The following is a 13,895-nucleotide window of genomic DNA, read 5'->3' on the forward strand; positions in this document are numbered from 1 at the left end:
CATAGGAGTAAGAGAGAACTTGTACTGTAGTTGAAGGCAATTTGACTATGGAAGCGGAGACTGGAGGCATCTATTTTGAAGATGGAGGTGGGGCCATGAGCCCAGGAGTGCAGGAGGCCTCTGGAAGCTGGAAAAGACAAAGAAATGGATTGCCCCCACCCCGAACCTTCCAGCAGGTGTTCCAAGGCATCAAGATGCCTTGATTTTAGCCCAGAAAACCATTTTGGACTTTTGATCTCCTGAGCTGCATAATAATGGATGTGTCTTGTTGTAAGTCTCTAAGTTTCTGGTAATTTGTTACAGCAGCTACTGGAAATTCATTCACCGCCCCCACCTTGGGGATCACCAGCCACCCAGTCAGCACTGGCCGCCTCCTCCTCTGATCCCATTATCCACTGGGACCCCCTCAAGGACAATAGGAGATAAAGAGGGCCTGGGTGGAGTGCTGGTGGTGTTGGGGTGAAATGTAAATAATTCAGGAGGAAGGGTTGACAAGATGGGAGATCTGTGGATTGGCTGGGCAGTGAAGATTGCTGGGAGAAATATCAATAACCTCAGATATGCAGATGACACCACCCTTATGGCAGAAAGTGAAAAAGAACTAAAGAGCCTCTTGATGAAAGTGAAAGAGGAGAGTGTAAAAGTTGACTTAGAACTCAACATTTAGAAAACTAAGATCATGGCATCTGTTCCCAGCACTTCATGGCAAATAGATGGGGAAACAATGGAAACAGTGACAGGCTTTATGCTTTGGGGGCTTCAAAATCACTGCAGATGGTGACTGCACCCATGAAATTAAGACGCTTGCTCCTTGGAAGAAAAGCTATGACCAACCTAGACAGCATATTAAAAAGCAGAGCCATTACTTTGCCAACAAAGGTCCATCTAGTCAAAGCTATGGTTTTTCCAGTGGTCATGTATGGATGTGAGAGTTGAACTATAAAGAAAGCTGAGCGCTGAAGAATTGTTGCTTTTGAACTGTGGTGTTGGAGAAGACTGAGAGTCCCTTGAAGTGCAAAGAGATCCAACTAGTCCATCCTAAAGGAAATCAGTCCTGAATATTCATTGGAAGAACTGATGCTAAAGCTGAAACTCCAATACTTTGGCCACTTGATGCAAAGAACTGACTCATTTGAAAAGACTCTAATGCTGGGAAAGATTGAAGGTGGGAGGAGAAGGGGGTCTCAGAGGATGAGATGGTTGGATGGCATCACTGACTCGATGGACGTGAGTTTGAGTAAGCTCTGGGAATTGGTGATGGACAGGGAAGCCTGGTGTGCTGCAGTCCACGGTTCGCAAAGAGTCAGACATGACTGAGTGACGGAACTGAACTGGACTGAGGGTGGCATGGGAGCTGAGCATGCCCCCTGGCCCTGAGACGGGAATGAGCATGGCTCCTGGCCTTGAGCGGGGGTGACGTCCCCCCTTAGAGTCTCCCAAGGTTCTCTGGATGTGTCCATCTGTCTGCTCTCTCCGTCTCACCAGCCAGCTTGCCATCCCCACAGGGCAGGGCAGTGTCTGTCCTACTCACCAGGGGATGAAGTGACTAGCACATAGTAGATCTGCAATAAACCTGTGTGGTGGGAATGGACTTGAATACAGAAATTTCAATTCGCAGTCCTAGTGTGAAGCTTACAGCATAAAAGAACTGAACAAAATAAAAGAGTTAAATGAAAGAGTGAATGAATGAATGAACTGATGTCCCCAGTCCCTGGCAAGTGGCCATTGGAGGAATTGGATTGCATTCCTGTAGGCTGAGGCATTCCTGACGCTCCACAGCTGGACTTTGCTCTGAGCAGGCCCCTCCGTCCCTGTCCAGAGAGGAGAGGGGAGGGGGGCCCTATCCTTGGGCCTTTGAACCTGCGCCTCCGTCTACCTGGAGCAGTGCTAGCTTCTGGGGTTGTCATATTAAGTACCATACTGCCTTTAGACAATGGCAACTGTTATCCACGGTCTGGAGACTGGAAGCCTGGGTCCTGGGGGTTGCAAGTGTTGGGTCCTCCTGGAGGATCTAGGGGAAATCTGTTCCTTGCCTCTCTCTCTGAGCTCCTGGGGTGGCTGGCAGTCCTTAGTGTCTGTAGCTGGCACGGAGCAGCCTCTCTTCCTTCCTTCCCATCTCAGCCCGGTGTCTGAGGGGCCTTCCCTGCCACGCTCTGAGACAGCAGCTACTGCTCCTTCTGTCCCCACCCTGTTTATGCTTCTTCCCAGTCCTTGTCTCTTTTGACGGAGCTGTGTTTTTGCTTTTTTATCAGCCACCTCCCCGGGCCCTGATAGAATATAGATTCCCAGGCTGCAGGGCCTGGGTCCCACTCTCCCTGCTGAGGGCTCACACCAGCAGGCACCCTTGAGTGAGCAGGTGTGAACAGGCTGCTGTGGCCACAGATGGGGGAAGGGAGGCAGCTGGGCTGGGGTGTCTGGACGGAGGGAAGGGTAGACGGCCAAGTGTCTGGAAGGCAGAGCCTTTCACAGGTCTTAGAAGTGGCTTGTTGGGGGTGGGAGGGAGAGGGAAGGGGATCAAGAGGCTGGAGGTTGCCAGGCACGAGCTTCTAAGCACAGCTGTTTGTTTCCCTGTGGATTCTGGAATTTCCTGGGTCTTTAAATCGATTCCTCCCATAATGGGCCTCCAGCTTCCTCCTTCCAGAGGAAAATCAATTCGCCAAGGTGTTGAGAGTAAGTGCTTCCCTAATGATACCTGGGGAGGGGAGTGGGTAGAGAGTCAGAGGATCCTGTTGAGGGAAGGAGACTGGGGAGAGGGCAGCCCCTGCTGGAGTTCCCGGGAGTCAGGGGGCACAGGGGCTGCTTTCTGTCCTAGCCTGGGGAAGGACCTTGTAACCTTAGGCCTTTGGAGACAAGGGGCCACTGAGCACCAGGGCCATAAACATGACCCATCTTTCTGGAGCCTCAGGGAAAGGGCAGGCTTAGGGAAGAGGCAGGGAGGAGATACATCCCTGTAGAAAGGTAAGGATGTACTATGATGGGATGGAGCTACAGCACTGCAGGTGGGGTGGGGCACTTACCCTGGGCAGCTCCAGGCCTCCCCCTGGACCCCAGCCACACTGGGGGAGCCTGAGACTCACAGCCCGACCCAGCCCTTCGATGAGTCCAGAGAGGGCAAAGGGCTGCCCTGGCTACCTGCAGCCCAGGCCCCACACAGGCCCCATCAATAGCTGGGATCGGCCACCCTCAGCCCTGGAGCTCAGCTCCATCCAAGCCTGTCTCAGTGGCGATCAGATGGACAGGTCCAAGGGGCGGCAGCCCAGCGGGCCTCAGCAGTCCTCAGCAGCCCTGGGCGCCCGCTCCTGTCATTGTCCCCACCTCGGGGTGAGCTTCCTGACCGGTCAGAAGACTGGATACTCTGGGAGAAACTGAGGCCTCTGGGACTCCACATGTCGGTTTTGGGGGGTGGGGTGGAAAGTGCCACCTGGGTTGGACTGTGCCTCTGGCTCTGTGGTCATTGCACGTTTTAACCGGTTGGTTCCAAGGAGCGCTGGGCCCAGGGTCCCTGAGCTGAGCTCAGCTGAGGATGCTGAGTTTTGACATAGGATTAATTCCGTGTCCAGATGTGCTGGCTGCTGTGAAATCGCCCCTGATGGGTGTATCTCTTCCGCTGCTGTGGCTGCTCTGGGCGGAGGTTAGAGCTCGGAGGTTCCTTCCTGCAGCCCTTGCCTCACAGACAGGAACATGGGCCCCTGGACAGGAGGGACTGGCCCCCAGGCCCTGCTGAGTAGAGCGGGTGCTGATGCCCACGAGCTGGCTCGAGGACAGGGGTCTGATTCCTAGGGGCCCTGGGGGCACACGTGGTCAGGGAGGAGGGTGCAGCTCCCTGGAGGAACTCACGGCCTGGAAAGGGAAAAGGACGAGCAGACAGGACTCAGGGTGGCAGGGACCTTCCGTAGAACAAACAGAACGCCAGCTGTTTGGGCGGGCTACTATGCACGTCCTGAGTCGGCCACCTGTTAGCTGAGTGATTTCGGGCAGGAACAGATCCCCTCTGGCCCTCTGCAAGATGGACATAGGGACATAATCTGTCAGGGTTTTCTGAGGAGTCAAAATAACATGGCCAGGACCTGCGAGACCCTTCCTAACGAGAGTGATGCAGCTATGGTAGAACTCGCACAGACCGTGGACAGGGTGGGACACTGTGGAATGCTTGGGGCAGGTGGCTCGCTGGAAGACAGAGCTGGGCGAGTCCTGGGTGTCCCCAGAGACCCCTGGCACACAGCCTGTGCCGGACACCATCAGTACACACAGGCGTGGCGGGGACCCATTGCTGACAGTTGTCATCCTGTCCCCCACAGGTCGTCGGACTTCGGGACATCCTACACCAAGCTCACCCTCCAGCCTGGCGTCACCACTGTCATCGACAACTTCTACATCTGCCCGACCAACAAGAGGAAGGTAGGTGCCACGCCCGCCACCTCTCTGGGCATGGCAGGCGGTGGGGGCTAGTGCCACCTTGCTCCTCTGGGGCCCTGAAGGCAGGTGAGGTGTCTACCTCCCAGCTCTCTGTGTCTCCCTTCGCTCTTCCACCTGCGTTCATTTGGACGAAGGGGTTTAAAACAGCGGCTGGGCCTGGGGGCAGGGAAGGTTGTCCTGATGTCTGTGTCTGCCCCTGCCCTGGGCCAGCCTCCATCCAGGCAGAGTGGGGGTTGGGGGGTGTAGTGGCTGCTCTAGAGGGAGAAAGAGTCTTCTGGTCTGGAGTCCTGGCAAAGCAGCGAAAAACTGTCTGATCTCCTGCCTTTTGTTGTCGTTGTTGATTTGGTTTTTCATCTGAACTTTACTTTCTGTTTTCTTGGTCTGAGAGAGTCTCCTGACTCTGCTCTCTGCCTAGGTGCGGGTCAGGGAACTCGGCCATTTCCAGGTACTGGCACTCATGCTAAGTTCTAAGAGAACTTGGGCTTTTGCAAAGCCAGGGTTGCCTCCTGGCCCCCTGGGGACCCCAGAATGAGTCAGAGGAAGCAGTGCGGGTGTGCCCCAGCTGTTCTGCATGCTTGACTCCCTCCAGAGAAACAGATCCGTGTCACAGAGAAGGGCCTGGACGGGCCAGGCACCTCCTGGGGAATGCAGTATAACCCCGCACTGGGGATTAGAACACAGAGCCTGACACTTGCTCGCATGAGGGCGGCCCACGGCACGGACAGATGCTCTGATGGTGACTTTCATGGACAGCGTGGAGCAGCGTAAAGCCTGGGAAGGCCTGTGTAGGCTGAGGACATCCCAGGAAGGGAGTCATAGATGCCAGAGGGCTCCATGCGGAGGGCACTGGAGGGTGTGATGGCTAAACTCGTGGTGGGTTACTGGGCCCAGAGGAGTCGGTGTGTGCGTGCACTTGGCAGGTTCTGCAGGGACCAAAGCCCCCTTGCAGGGTTTTACGGAACATGAGAACTGGAGTGTGTGGCCATTTGCTGGGGGATGTCCAGGTCATCTTGGTGGCACATTTTAATGTGATGTCAGCTTTCTGCAGGTCGTCCCCCCTCCCCTTTCCTTGACTTTTACTGCTGTAAAGGTTTCTTGATGGACAGAACTGGAATGCGGAGGTGGGGAGGGCTGCTGGGGGGAGGGGGCATGTCCATGGGGACACTGGCACCTGGAGGGGACTCGGGACTGAAGAGAGAAAGGCAGGGGGTTGCTTTCACCAGTGCCTGAGTCTCCCTAGACCCTGCCTGGGGTCCTCACATGCATGGTCTCACTCTGTTCCTGGAAAGGAGGGGTTAATATCCCATTTTCCAGGGCAGAAAACTAAGGCCTAGGAAGGTGAGGCTACCACCCGATCATCACACAGCTGGTGGTGGGAGACCTGGGTTTGACCCCAGCCTCACCCGGCTCCAAAGCTGGGAGTTTCCTTTGTGGAGAAATGACAGTGAGTGGGAGGGAGTGACCCCCACCCACTACCACCACCACACTCACAGCATCCACAGCTCAGCCTCACCTGCCCCCGAGCGGTCTTCATCCTGTGTCCGACTCCAGCCCAGCTTGGTAAGAAGACAGCTGGAATCAAACCCTCATTCTGCTGTGAGCAGCTCGCCTTTCCTGAGGGCTGACCCCACCCTCTGAGCCGCAGGGCTCTCTTGGGGGGTGGTCAGCGAGGGAAACGCCCAGGCAGCACCCCAGCGTGTGGAGCGAGGAGGCCCTTCATCGGCCACGAGAGCGGAGTGCTGGGACGGGCCAGGACAGACACCCTGCCTCCTGCCTGCTGTCTTCTTTCTTCCTGGGGTCACTGATTCAGAGGTGAGGCCAAGGAGGGCTCCTGGGGGCTGGTGCTGACCCACGCCAGAGAGCCCCGTCCACCTTTAGACTCTAGGCAACAGTGGACACAGAAGGTCACGCCACTCATCCCCTTTGCATCCCCAAAGTTCCGTCTGTCTGGCCAGCCTGGCCCTGAAGCCATCCCCAAGCTGCTGTTCATGGTCCCTGTGAGAGGAGACCCCACTGTGCCTCGCCAGCTGGGTTGTGACCGTGGCTCCAGGGCTGGCCCCAAAGGCGATGTCCACCTTTGGAAACGAGACAGGCAGAGGCAACTGTGCAGGCATGCAGCAGGGTGTCTCCGAGGCTGGGAGGTCAGGGGAGGCTTCATGTAGAGCCAGGCCTACAGCAGGAAGGACAGACAGACCCTGGCCCTGCGTGCAGCAGCCGCCAGGGCAAAGGCGGTGGGGTGGGCGTTAATGAGATGATGGGCAGGAACTCAGCAAGGGGGCTTCAGATAAGGCATCCGAGCAGGCCAAGGGCACCAGGAGTGAGGCATCCATGCTGGCCCCCTGGGGGCTCGGGCAGATGGAAGGTGGGGGGGAGGGCTCCAACTGGGGCACAAAGCAGAGTCTCTTCTGCAGACAACATCTGGACAGGTGCAGGCAGGGAGAAGTCTGCATCTTTAGAGAAAAGGAGAACACTCATCAGTGATGCCCTTGAGAGGGTATTTGAGAATTTAGCCTGGAAATACGGCTGGGGGTAGACCTGTGCCCTGCGCAAGCACTCAGCTGATGTTGAAGGAATGAATGAATGAGTGAGTGAGCGTCACAAGCAGCAGCTGGTCCTGCTGAACGGATGCCATTGCCTCGTGGTCTTTTCTGATCCCCGGAATCCCCCTACACCTGGGAGAGCAGGTGTGGAAGGCCTGTGGTGTGCTGGGCGACAGCCCCCAGCCACCCAGAAGGGGCCTGTGTGTGTGAGGCCTGGGGCTCCTTCCTGGGGTTGCCTGGGGCCCCCTGAATTTGAGGGGGTCCAGGGAGCAGCACCTAGACTGGGGACCTCTGTCCTCATTCCAGCTCTGACATGACCCCCCAGCCAGGGGATATCAGGGAGGTCCCCAGGTGTCTCATCTCTTAATGGGGTGATGATCAAGGGAAGACGCGCCAAGCGAGTGCAGAAAGCACCTCGCTCATTTCACTGCCCCTCGCGGTGCACACTGGCGGACAGCTCCCGGAGGCGTCACCTCCCCAGCGTCTGCCACCGGTGATGTTGCTGTGTGTGTTAAGTGCACAGCCTTAGCGCTCAGCTCATTCTCAAGAAATCGGGAAGCAGAAAACCGCAGTCGCTGTTACAGAAAAGGCTGATGTGAGACCATGTCAGATGAAGAGCCGGAAGCCACAGGGATCGCTGAGGGTGGGGGAGAGACGGGGGGCCACGTGCTGGTCTGCGAACTTCTGAAGGGTGGTCCTAGGGGTCGGGGAGCAGCCCAGGCACACTGCACACCGCCCTTAGAGCTCAGCCCATTCTCAGGAAACATGGGAGCAATGGGCTGGACTGGGGCTGGGGTGGGGCCCCGTCAGGAAAAGCAGAGACGTCCTCTTGCCATTGCATTCATGCATTCGCTCTGCAGCTTCCCCGCTCCTCAGCCACGCCCTGGCGATCGTGCAGAGCACGCCAGGCCCTGGTCCAGAACCGGATGTCAATAGTCGTCATTTATTTGTGTGGACGTGGGGCATGACTTGGGGGTTTGCATCATCATCTGTACTGCTCAGATGAGAAAACAGAGACTCGCGGGAAGCTGGGCGAGCTGTCCAGGTCACCCAGCTGGTGGGGTAGTCAGCTGTCACCAATGCAGTAAACATATTGTGTCTGTACTTGGCATTGAGCAAGGTTCGAATCCAGTTCTGCTGGATGCCAGAGCACGCTCTATCACACCCTCGAGCTCACCGGGCACCCTGCAGCAAAGTTCCCAGGAGCAGATAGGGGTCCCCATGTTGGTGCAAGCCCAGCCCAGCCCAGCCCAGCCCAGCCCGCTTTGCTGGAGGTGGGGGTGTCAATAATGTGTGGTGGCTGGACCAGACCCCATCTGACCACAGCTGAGCTGAGTGACTCTGGAAGATCCCATTTCTCCTTCAGGCGTCAGTTTCCCCTTCTGTAAGATGAGGAGGTTGCACTAGGGGTTCTCCAAAGCCCCTCCCAGCTCCAGCATTCTGGACTCTCCTGGGCTCCTCCCCGTGGAGGAGCAGCAGGTGGGGAGTGAGATCCCCGTGGGCAGAGCCCAGACTCTGCTCTGTCCACCGCGTGTGCTGGCTTCTCCTCCACAGGGGGCAAGTTCCACCAGGTCTCCATGCTCCATCTCAACACCAAGCCCCATCCATTCAGCAGATGTGGGTTGAGGTCCTACTATGCGCCAGGCGACAAGCTTGGTGCTGGAGAGTGAGAGAACCCTTGGTCCAATCGTATAGATATCAGATTCAGATGAAGCACCTACTATGTGGTACAGATACCAGATGTAGTTTAAGTACCTGCTGCAGATATCAGATGCAGATTAAACACCTTGCTGGGCCCTGGGATATGGAGGCAAGCTGAACAGACAGTGCAAACCTTCTTGAAGCTTTGAGGCTCTGGTGGAGCCCTGGGAGACCGAACCTCTCTTGCTGCTGCATTTCTGTGGGAGGAATAAGAACAGGGCCCAAAGTGAGCCCTTCCAGTGCAAGAGGTTACCCAAGTGTGAGTCTGATCTGGGAAAAGATCGGGTCCTTTATTTGCAGGGGCGCCTGCGTGAGCGTGCGTGGAGGGGCTACCTCTGCAGTTACCGGCAATGGATAGATTTTGCAGGAAGATGTGAATGCTATTAGGAGTCCATTTAGCAACAATTACAGACTAAGCAGCACTTTATAGCTCCTTAAGAGACCACTTTGCAAGCTGTCTTACAAAATGAATATCCTTTCATTTTTGTCTTGCCTGTAGTATAACCAGAGCTCCCGCCTTGATGCCCATGGGCACGACATTCTACCATTGTCATGGCATGACCTGAGACCCCGGGGGCCCTGAGGATCCCTCAGTGTTCCCGTATGCCTTCTGTGCTGTCTGAATTCCTGATTTAGCTTTGGACTAGCAGCGTGTTTCTGACTCAGCCTGGAGAACCCCTTGTCAGGGCGAGAGGGTGTGCAGTCACAGCCCAGGGGGAGCTGGCCGGGACATGGAATTGCTTTCAAGTGTCATGGTTTATATTAAAAATTCATGTGAATTTTCACTTTACTTCATGATGTATCAGCGCTGGTTTGAATGCTATAATCACACATAGAGACACACACACTTTCAACAAAAAAATCCCTGTTAACCTGATGACCCAGGAGAAGGCTCTGGTTTTAAGCCTCAGGACCCCTGGTCCAGCCACCAGCAGGTGCCCTCCTGGGGCCGTGGCTCCTCCTTTGGGAAGCACGGGGCCAGGACAAGATCTCCATCAATTCATCTACTTGTTCATTCTGCTCACTCACCCAAGACGTCCTGAGAAACTGCCACGGGCCAGGCACTCAGGATGGAAATGAATCAGGCCACAAATCTCTGTCTCAAGAAACTTGATGTCGCAGAGTACAAACCATGGCTGGGAAGAGACTGGTCATCCTGAAGAACTGCATGAGTTCCGAAGGCCCCTGATGTAGCAGGCCTCCTATTAGGAGTTTTATGTAGGCTACCTCTGATCCCTGCAACCCCCTGTAAAGTAAGGGCTTGTACATCATCTCACAGGCGAAGGAACCAACAGGTCCAGGGTCTCCTCTAAGGCCACACGTGTAGGACAGGTAATAGGCACGCTCTGTCTCTCCATCTCCGCCTCTGTCTCTTGTTAACAGTTGTTTTGTGGCTTCGGTCATGTCCCACTCTTTGCGACCCCAAGACCGTAGACAGCCAGGCTTCTCTGCCCATGGGGTTTCCCAGGCAAGAATACTGGAGTGGGTTGCCAGGTCCTTCTCCAGCCTCTGTATCTATCTCTCCTCAAATACTTGGGGTTTTGTCCCAAACCTGGTCTCCAACTCTGAGCCCCCTTGCTGATATAGAGACCCTTCCCGCTGCAGAGACCCCGCCCCATCCTGGAATGCACACCCCGCCCACTTACCTGGAGGCCCCGCCCCTCTAGCGCAGAGGCCCCACCTCCTCCCTGCTGTGGAGGCTCCACCCTTTTCTGGCATGAACGCTGCCCCCTTCTCACAGCTGACCTCCTGGCTCAGCTCCCTTGTCTTGCTTCTTCATTGTGGCCTCCGCGGTACACGGTGGGGGTCTGCCTTCAGGAGGGAGCCGAGGTTAGCCCCGTCCCATGGCCTTGGCCGTTCGCAGACCCTCCTGCTGTCACTCAGAGGACTCCGAGGTGGGGCGATCTCTGTCTGACCTGCCCACATTAAGAGCAGCAGACCCAAGGCATGCCTGCTGCACCCCCGCCCAGACCCCCACCTCCATGCCAGATGGTCAATCAGAGGTTGTTTGCTGGGAGCTTGGAAGCCCAGGATTGCTCCGGTGTTTTAAAGACTGTGCTAAGCATCAGGCCTTCATTTTGTTCCTCCTCTCACTGAGATGGGTCGTGTGGCTGTTGTTTTGAAATCTTCTTCCGGAATGTTGACCAGCATCTCCCTGTTCCGCAGAAGCATCTGACCAGAAAGGGCTGAGGCACAGAGTTGGGGGGGACCCGGCTTGAGGGGGTTCGCTTGCCAGCATCTCCCCACCTGGCTCTCTGGGGTGTAATTGGGGGTCACAGGAAACTCAAGGGTAGCACAGTGCTGGCCCCTGTGGCAAGAATGCTGCGTCTGTGTTGGACAGCGCCAGGGGCTAGTGCCCCTCCACCGAGCCAGGCCAGTGCGTGGCCTGCGGGCACAGTGCCCGCGCCACGGGGACTGTGGGAGGACCAACAGCGTCACTCTGCATCTCTCTGATGGCGCTGTCAGGCCTGAGCCTGGACCCCTGCTCTGTCCTCCCATCAACCTGGGAGGACCTGCCATCTCCTTGTTGTCAGGAAACGGGCTTGAGATGCACACTGAGCTTCAGGCGGCAAGCTCAGGGGTGTCCGCGCCTGTCCTGGGCAGCTGCAGAGCTGGCCACACCTGTGTCTGCGGCCTGCCGCAGTGCAGGGACGTGGGCACCTCGGTGTGGCACCCTTGCGTGCAGTGCTTACACTCAGGCTGTCTCTCTGGACCTGCGCCAGGCCGGGGGGCTGCCACCTCCATGAGAAACCCCTCGGCAGCCACCAGGTGCTCCCTTGGAGTGAGTGTGCTCCACCAGTGGTTGGGGGGGCGGGGGGCTGCGGAGCTGGATGCCGGCGGCATCGGTTCTCTGGGGTGGGAGGTGGGCAGGTCTCCTGGAGATGCTTGCCGCCCAGGGAGTGTTCATGGTGCCCTGTGCTCCTGCTTACTTGCAAATTGAGTCATGTCCAGAGAGCGCTCTCCAGGCAGAATGCCTGCAGGCCACCCGCTGGGGGACCAGGCCCCCCAGGACCATCTGAGTGGGCTGTTCTCAAGGGCGAGACTGGAGGAGTCCTCAGGATGAGATCAGATGCACTGGTTTGCCTGTTTTTTAAGAAAGCTCTTTTGCTGTGGTGGGGAGACTGGAGTGGACTGAGGGAGAGCCACTCTCCACCCATCTACCTGCCTACCCACCCACCCATCCATGCATTCATCCAGCCACCCACCCATCCATTTACCCACCCATCCATCCACCCATCCATCCACCCATCTATCCATTCCCCACCCACCCATCCATCCATTCACTCATCCATCCATCCACTCACCCATCCATCCACCCACCCTTCCAGCCACCCACCCATCCACCCACCCATCCATCCATCCATCCACCCATCCATCCATCCATCCATCCACCCGTCCATTCACCCATCCATCTATCCATTCATTCAGGCACCCATCTGTCCATTCACCCACTCACCCATTCATCCACCCATCCATGCATTCATCCAGCCACCCATCTATCCATTCACCCACCCACCCACCCATCCATCCATTCACCCACCCACCCATCCATCCACACCCATCCATGCATTCATCCAGGCACCCATCCATCCATTCACCCACCCACCAATCCATCCACCCACCCACCCATCCATCCACCCACCCATCCATGCATCCATCCAGGCAACCATCCATCCATTCCCCCACCCACCCATCCATTCCCCATCCATCCACCCACCCATCCACTCACTCATCCAGCCATCTGATGGGCATCTGTGTGGCTCCAACACTGGTGGGGTCCAGCTGAGTGATAAAGAGGCTGAACCTAGGTGGGCAGGTTCACAGGGAAAACAAGGACATAGTCAGGAGATGTGTTGTGTTTAGAAGATGCCCCAGCCTTCTGGTCAGTGGGTTAACAGGGACACGGGAGGGCCCTGGAGAGGTGGCAGGCCTTAGGGGGCATATGAAGAGCCAGGATGAGAAGGATGAATCCATCGGCCCATGGCATCCAGAGGTGATACGCAGGATGCCCTCAGGTTGGCCAGGCCGGAGTGGGAGGCAGTGATCAGGGCTCGTGGTACAGAATAGTCACGTGTGCCCCCTGTGGTTCTGATTCTGGGGGGTATCTCTCAGGGGGCCCCCCTCAGCCTGGGCAGGCCTCCCAGCCCTCCTTCCTGTTCCAGAGTTCTCTGATCAGCCTCAGCTTACAAGATAAGGCCAGCGGGGTGGCGTATTCATCCCCACCCCCCTCGGCTCTCTGAGAACAAAGTCAAGGCTCCTGGAAACCCCCTGTGGTCCCCAGGCGTCACCCCCTGCCGCAGCTTGATGCCACACCCCAGAGGTCAGTTACCAGGAGTAGGAGCCCCTGCCTGGTGGGCAAACAAGCCAGCTTTTAGGGCCTGCAGAGCAGGGGGAAGTAGACCTGGAGGTAAACAGGCCTTCGCTTCCACTCAGCGATGGTCTCCATTTCCCTGGAGCATCAGGCATCCCATCCCGTCCAGGAGAAAAATAGCTCAATTGGGCCTGACGGTGCACTGAGCTTCCATCTCAGACATGCAGTGAAGCCCTCAAATCTCCAGCTAATGTGTGGAAAATGATGCCCTCCTGAAACCAGTAGATTATTGCCAGAAGAGAAGAGAGAAAAGGAAAAAAGCCTTCTCAGAAAACATGCCTCCTGGGCTCTGGCCTCTGGAGCTAATAAACAGAGAAGGAAAGGGAACCTGGATTTATTCTCTCTCCTTCAGGTGATGCAGCGTCTAAGACCCCAAAAGCCACAGCCACAGCTCAACTCGAGTGTATCAAAAAGGCCATCTGGGTGCATCTTGGCGGCTGGCCACCTGTGTGTCAGGGACTCCATCTGGGTTCGCAGGTTCCAGGGACCTCCTGATGCACACCTGCGGTGCTCTGCTCAATGCTCCCCACGCTCACGTGTCTGTCCTTCCAGGCTGGTGGAGTGAGGGGAAGAAAGGCTGGGCTGGGAGCCACGGTGGGTCACCCAAGGGCACAGCAGCATCCCCAAAGCAGTGATTGTGGCCACTGTTAGAGATGAGAAAACAGGGGCCCACAGGCGAGGTGATGGGGTGCTGAGCAGGGTTTGGACACGTCTCTCGGGGGCCCACATTGCATGAGTCTACTCTTTCATTGCTGCAGGCCCTGGGAGGCCCTGGTGTTTGCTGGACCTGCCAGTCTTCCTTGATAAATTAAAGCCTTCGGGTGGCTCTGCCTTCAGGGCAAACCAGGGTGCACACCTTTGGCTGG

At 56.7% G+C, this 13,895-nt stretch overlaps 1 protein-coding gene across 2 annotated transcripts in view; it reads left to right on the top strand.

Moving 5' to 3' along the window:
* Nucleotides 1–13,895, top strand: part of SORCS2 (sortilin related VPS10 domain containing receptor 2) — a 495,160-nt gene that overhangs the window by 300,276 nt on the left and 180,989 nt on the right. For both annotated transcript variants that reach the window (XM_024993671.2, XM_024993672.2), the window contains exon 3: nt 4,299–4,398. In XM_024993671.2, coding sequence (XP_024849439.1) covers nt 4,299–4,398 — 100 coding nt within the window. The remainder of the gene's footprint in view (nt 1–4,298; nt 4,399–13,895) is intronic.

This window comes from Bos taurus, chromosome 6 (assembly GCF_002263795.3).
Source record: "Bos taurus isolate L1 Dominette 01449 registration number 42190680 breed Hereford chromosome 6, ARS-UCD2.0, whole genome shotgun sequence".
NCBI classification, from domain to species: Eukaryota; Metazoa; Chordata; class Mammalia; order Artiodactyla; family Bovidae; genus Bos; species Bos taurus.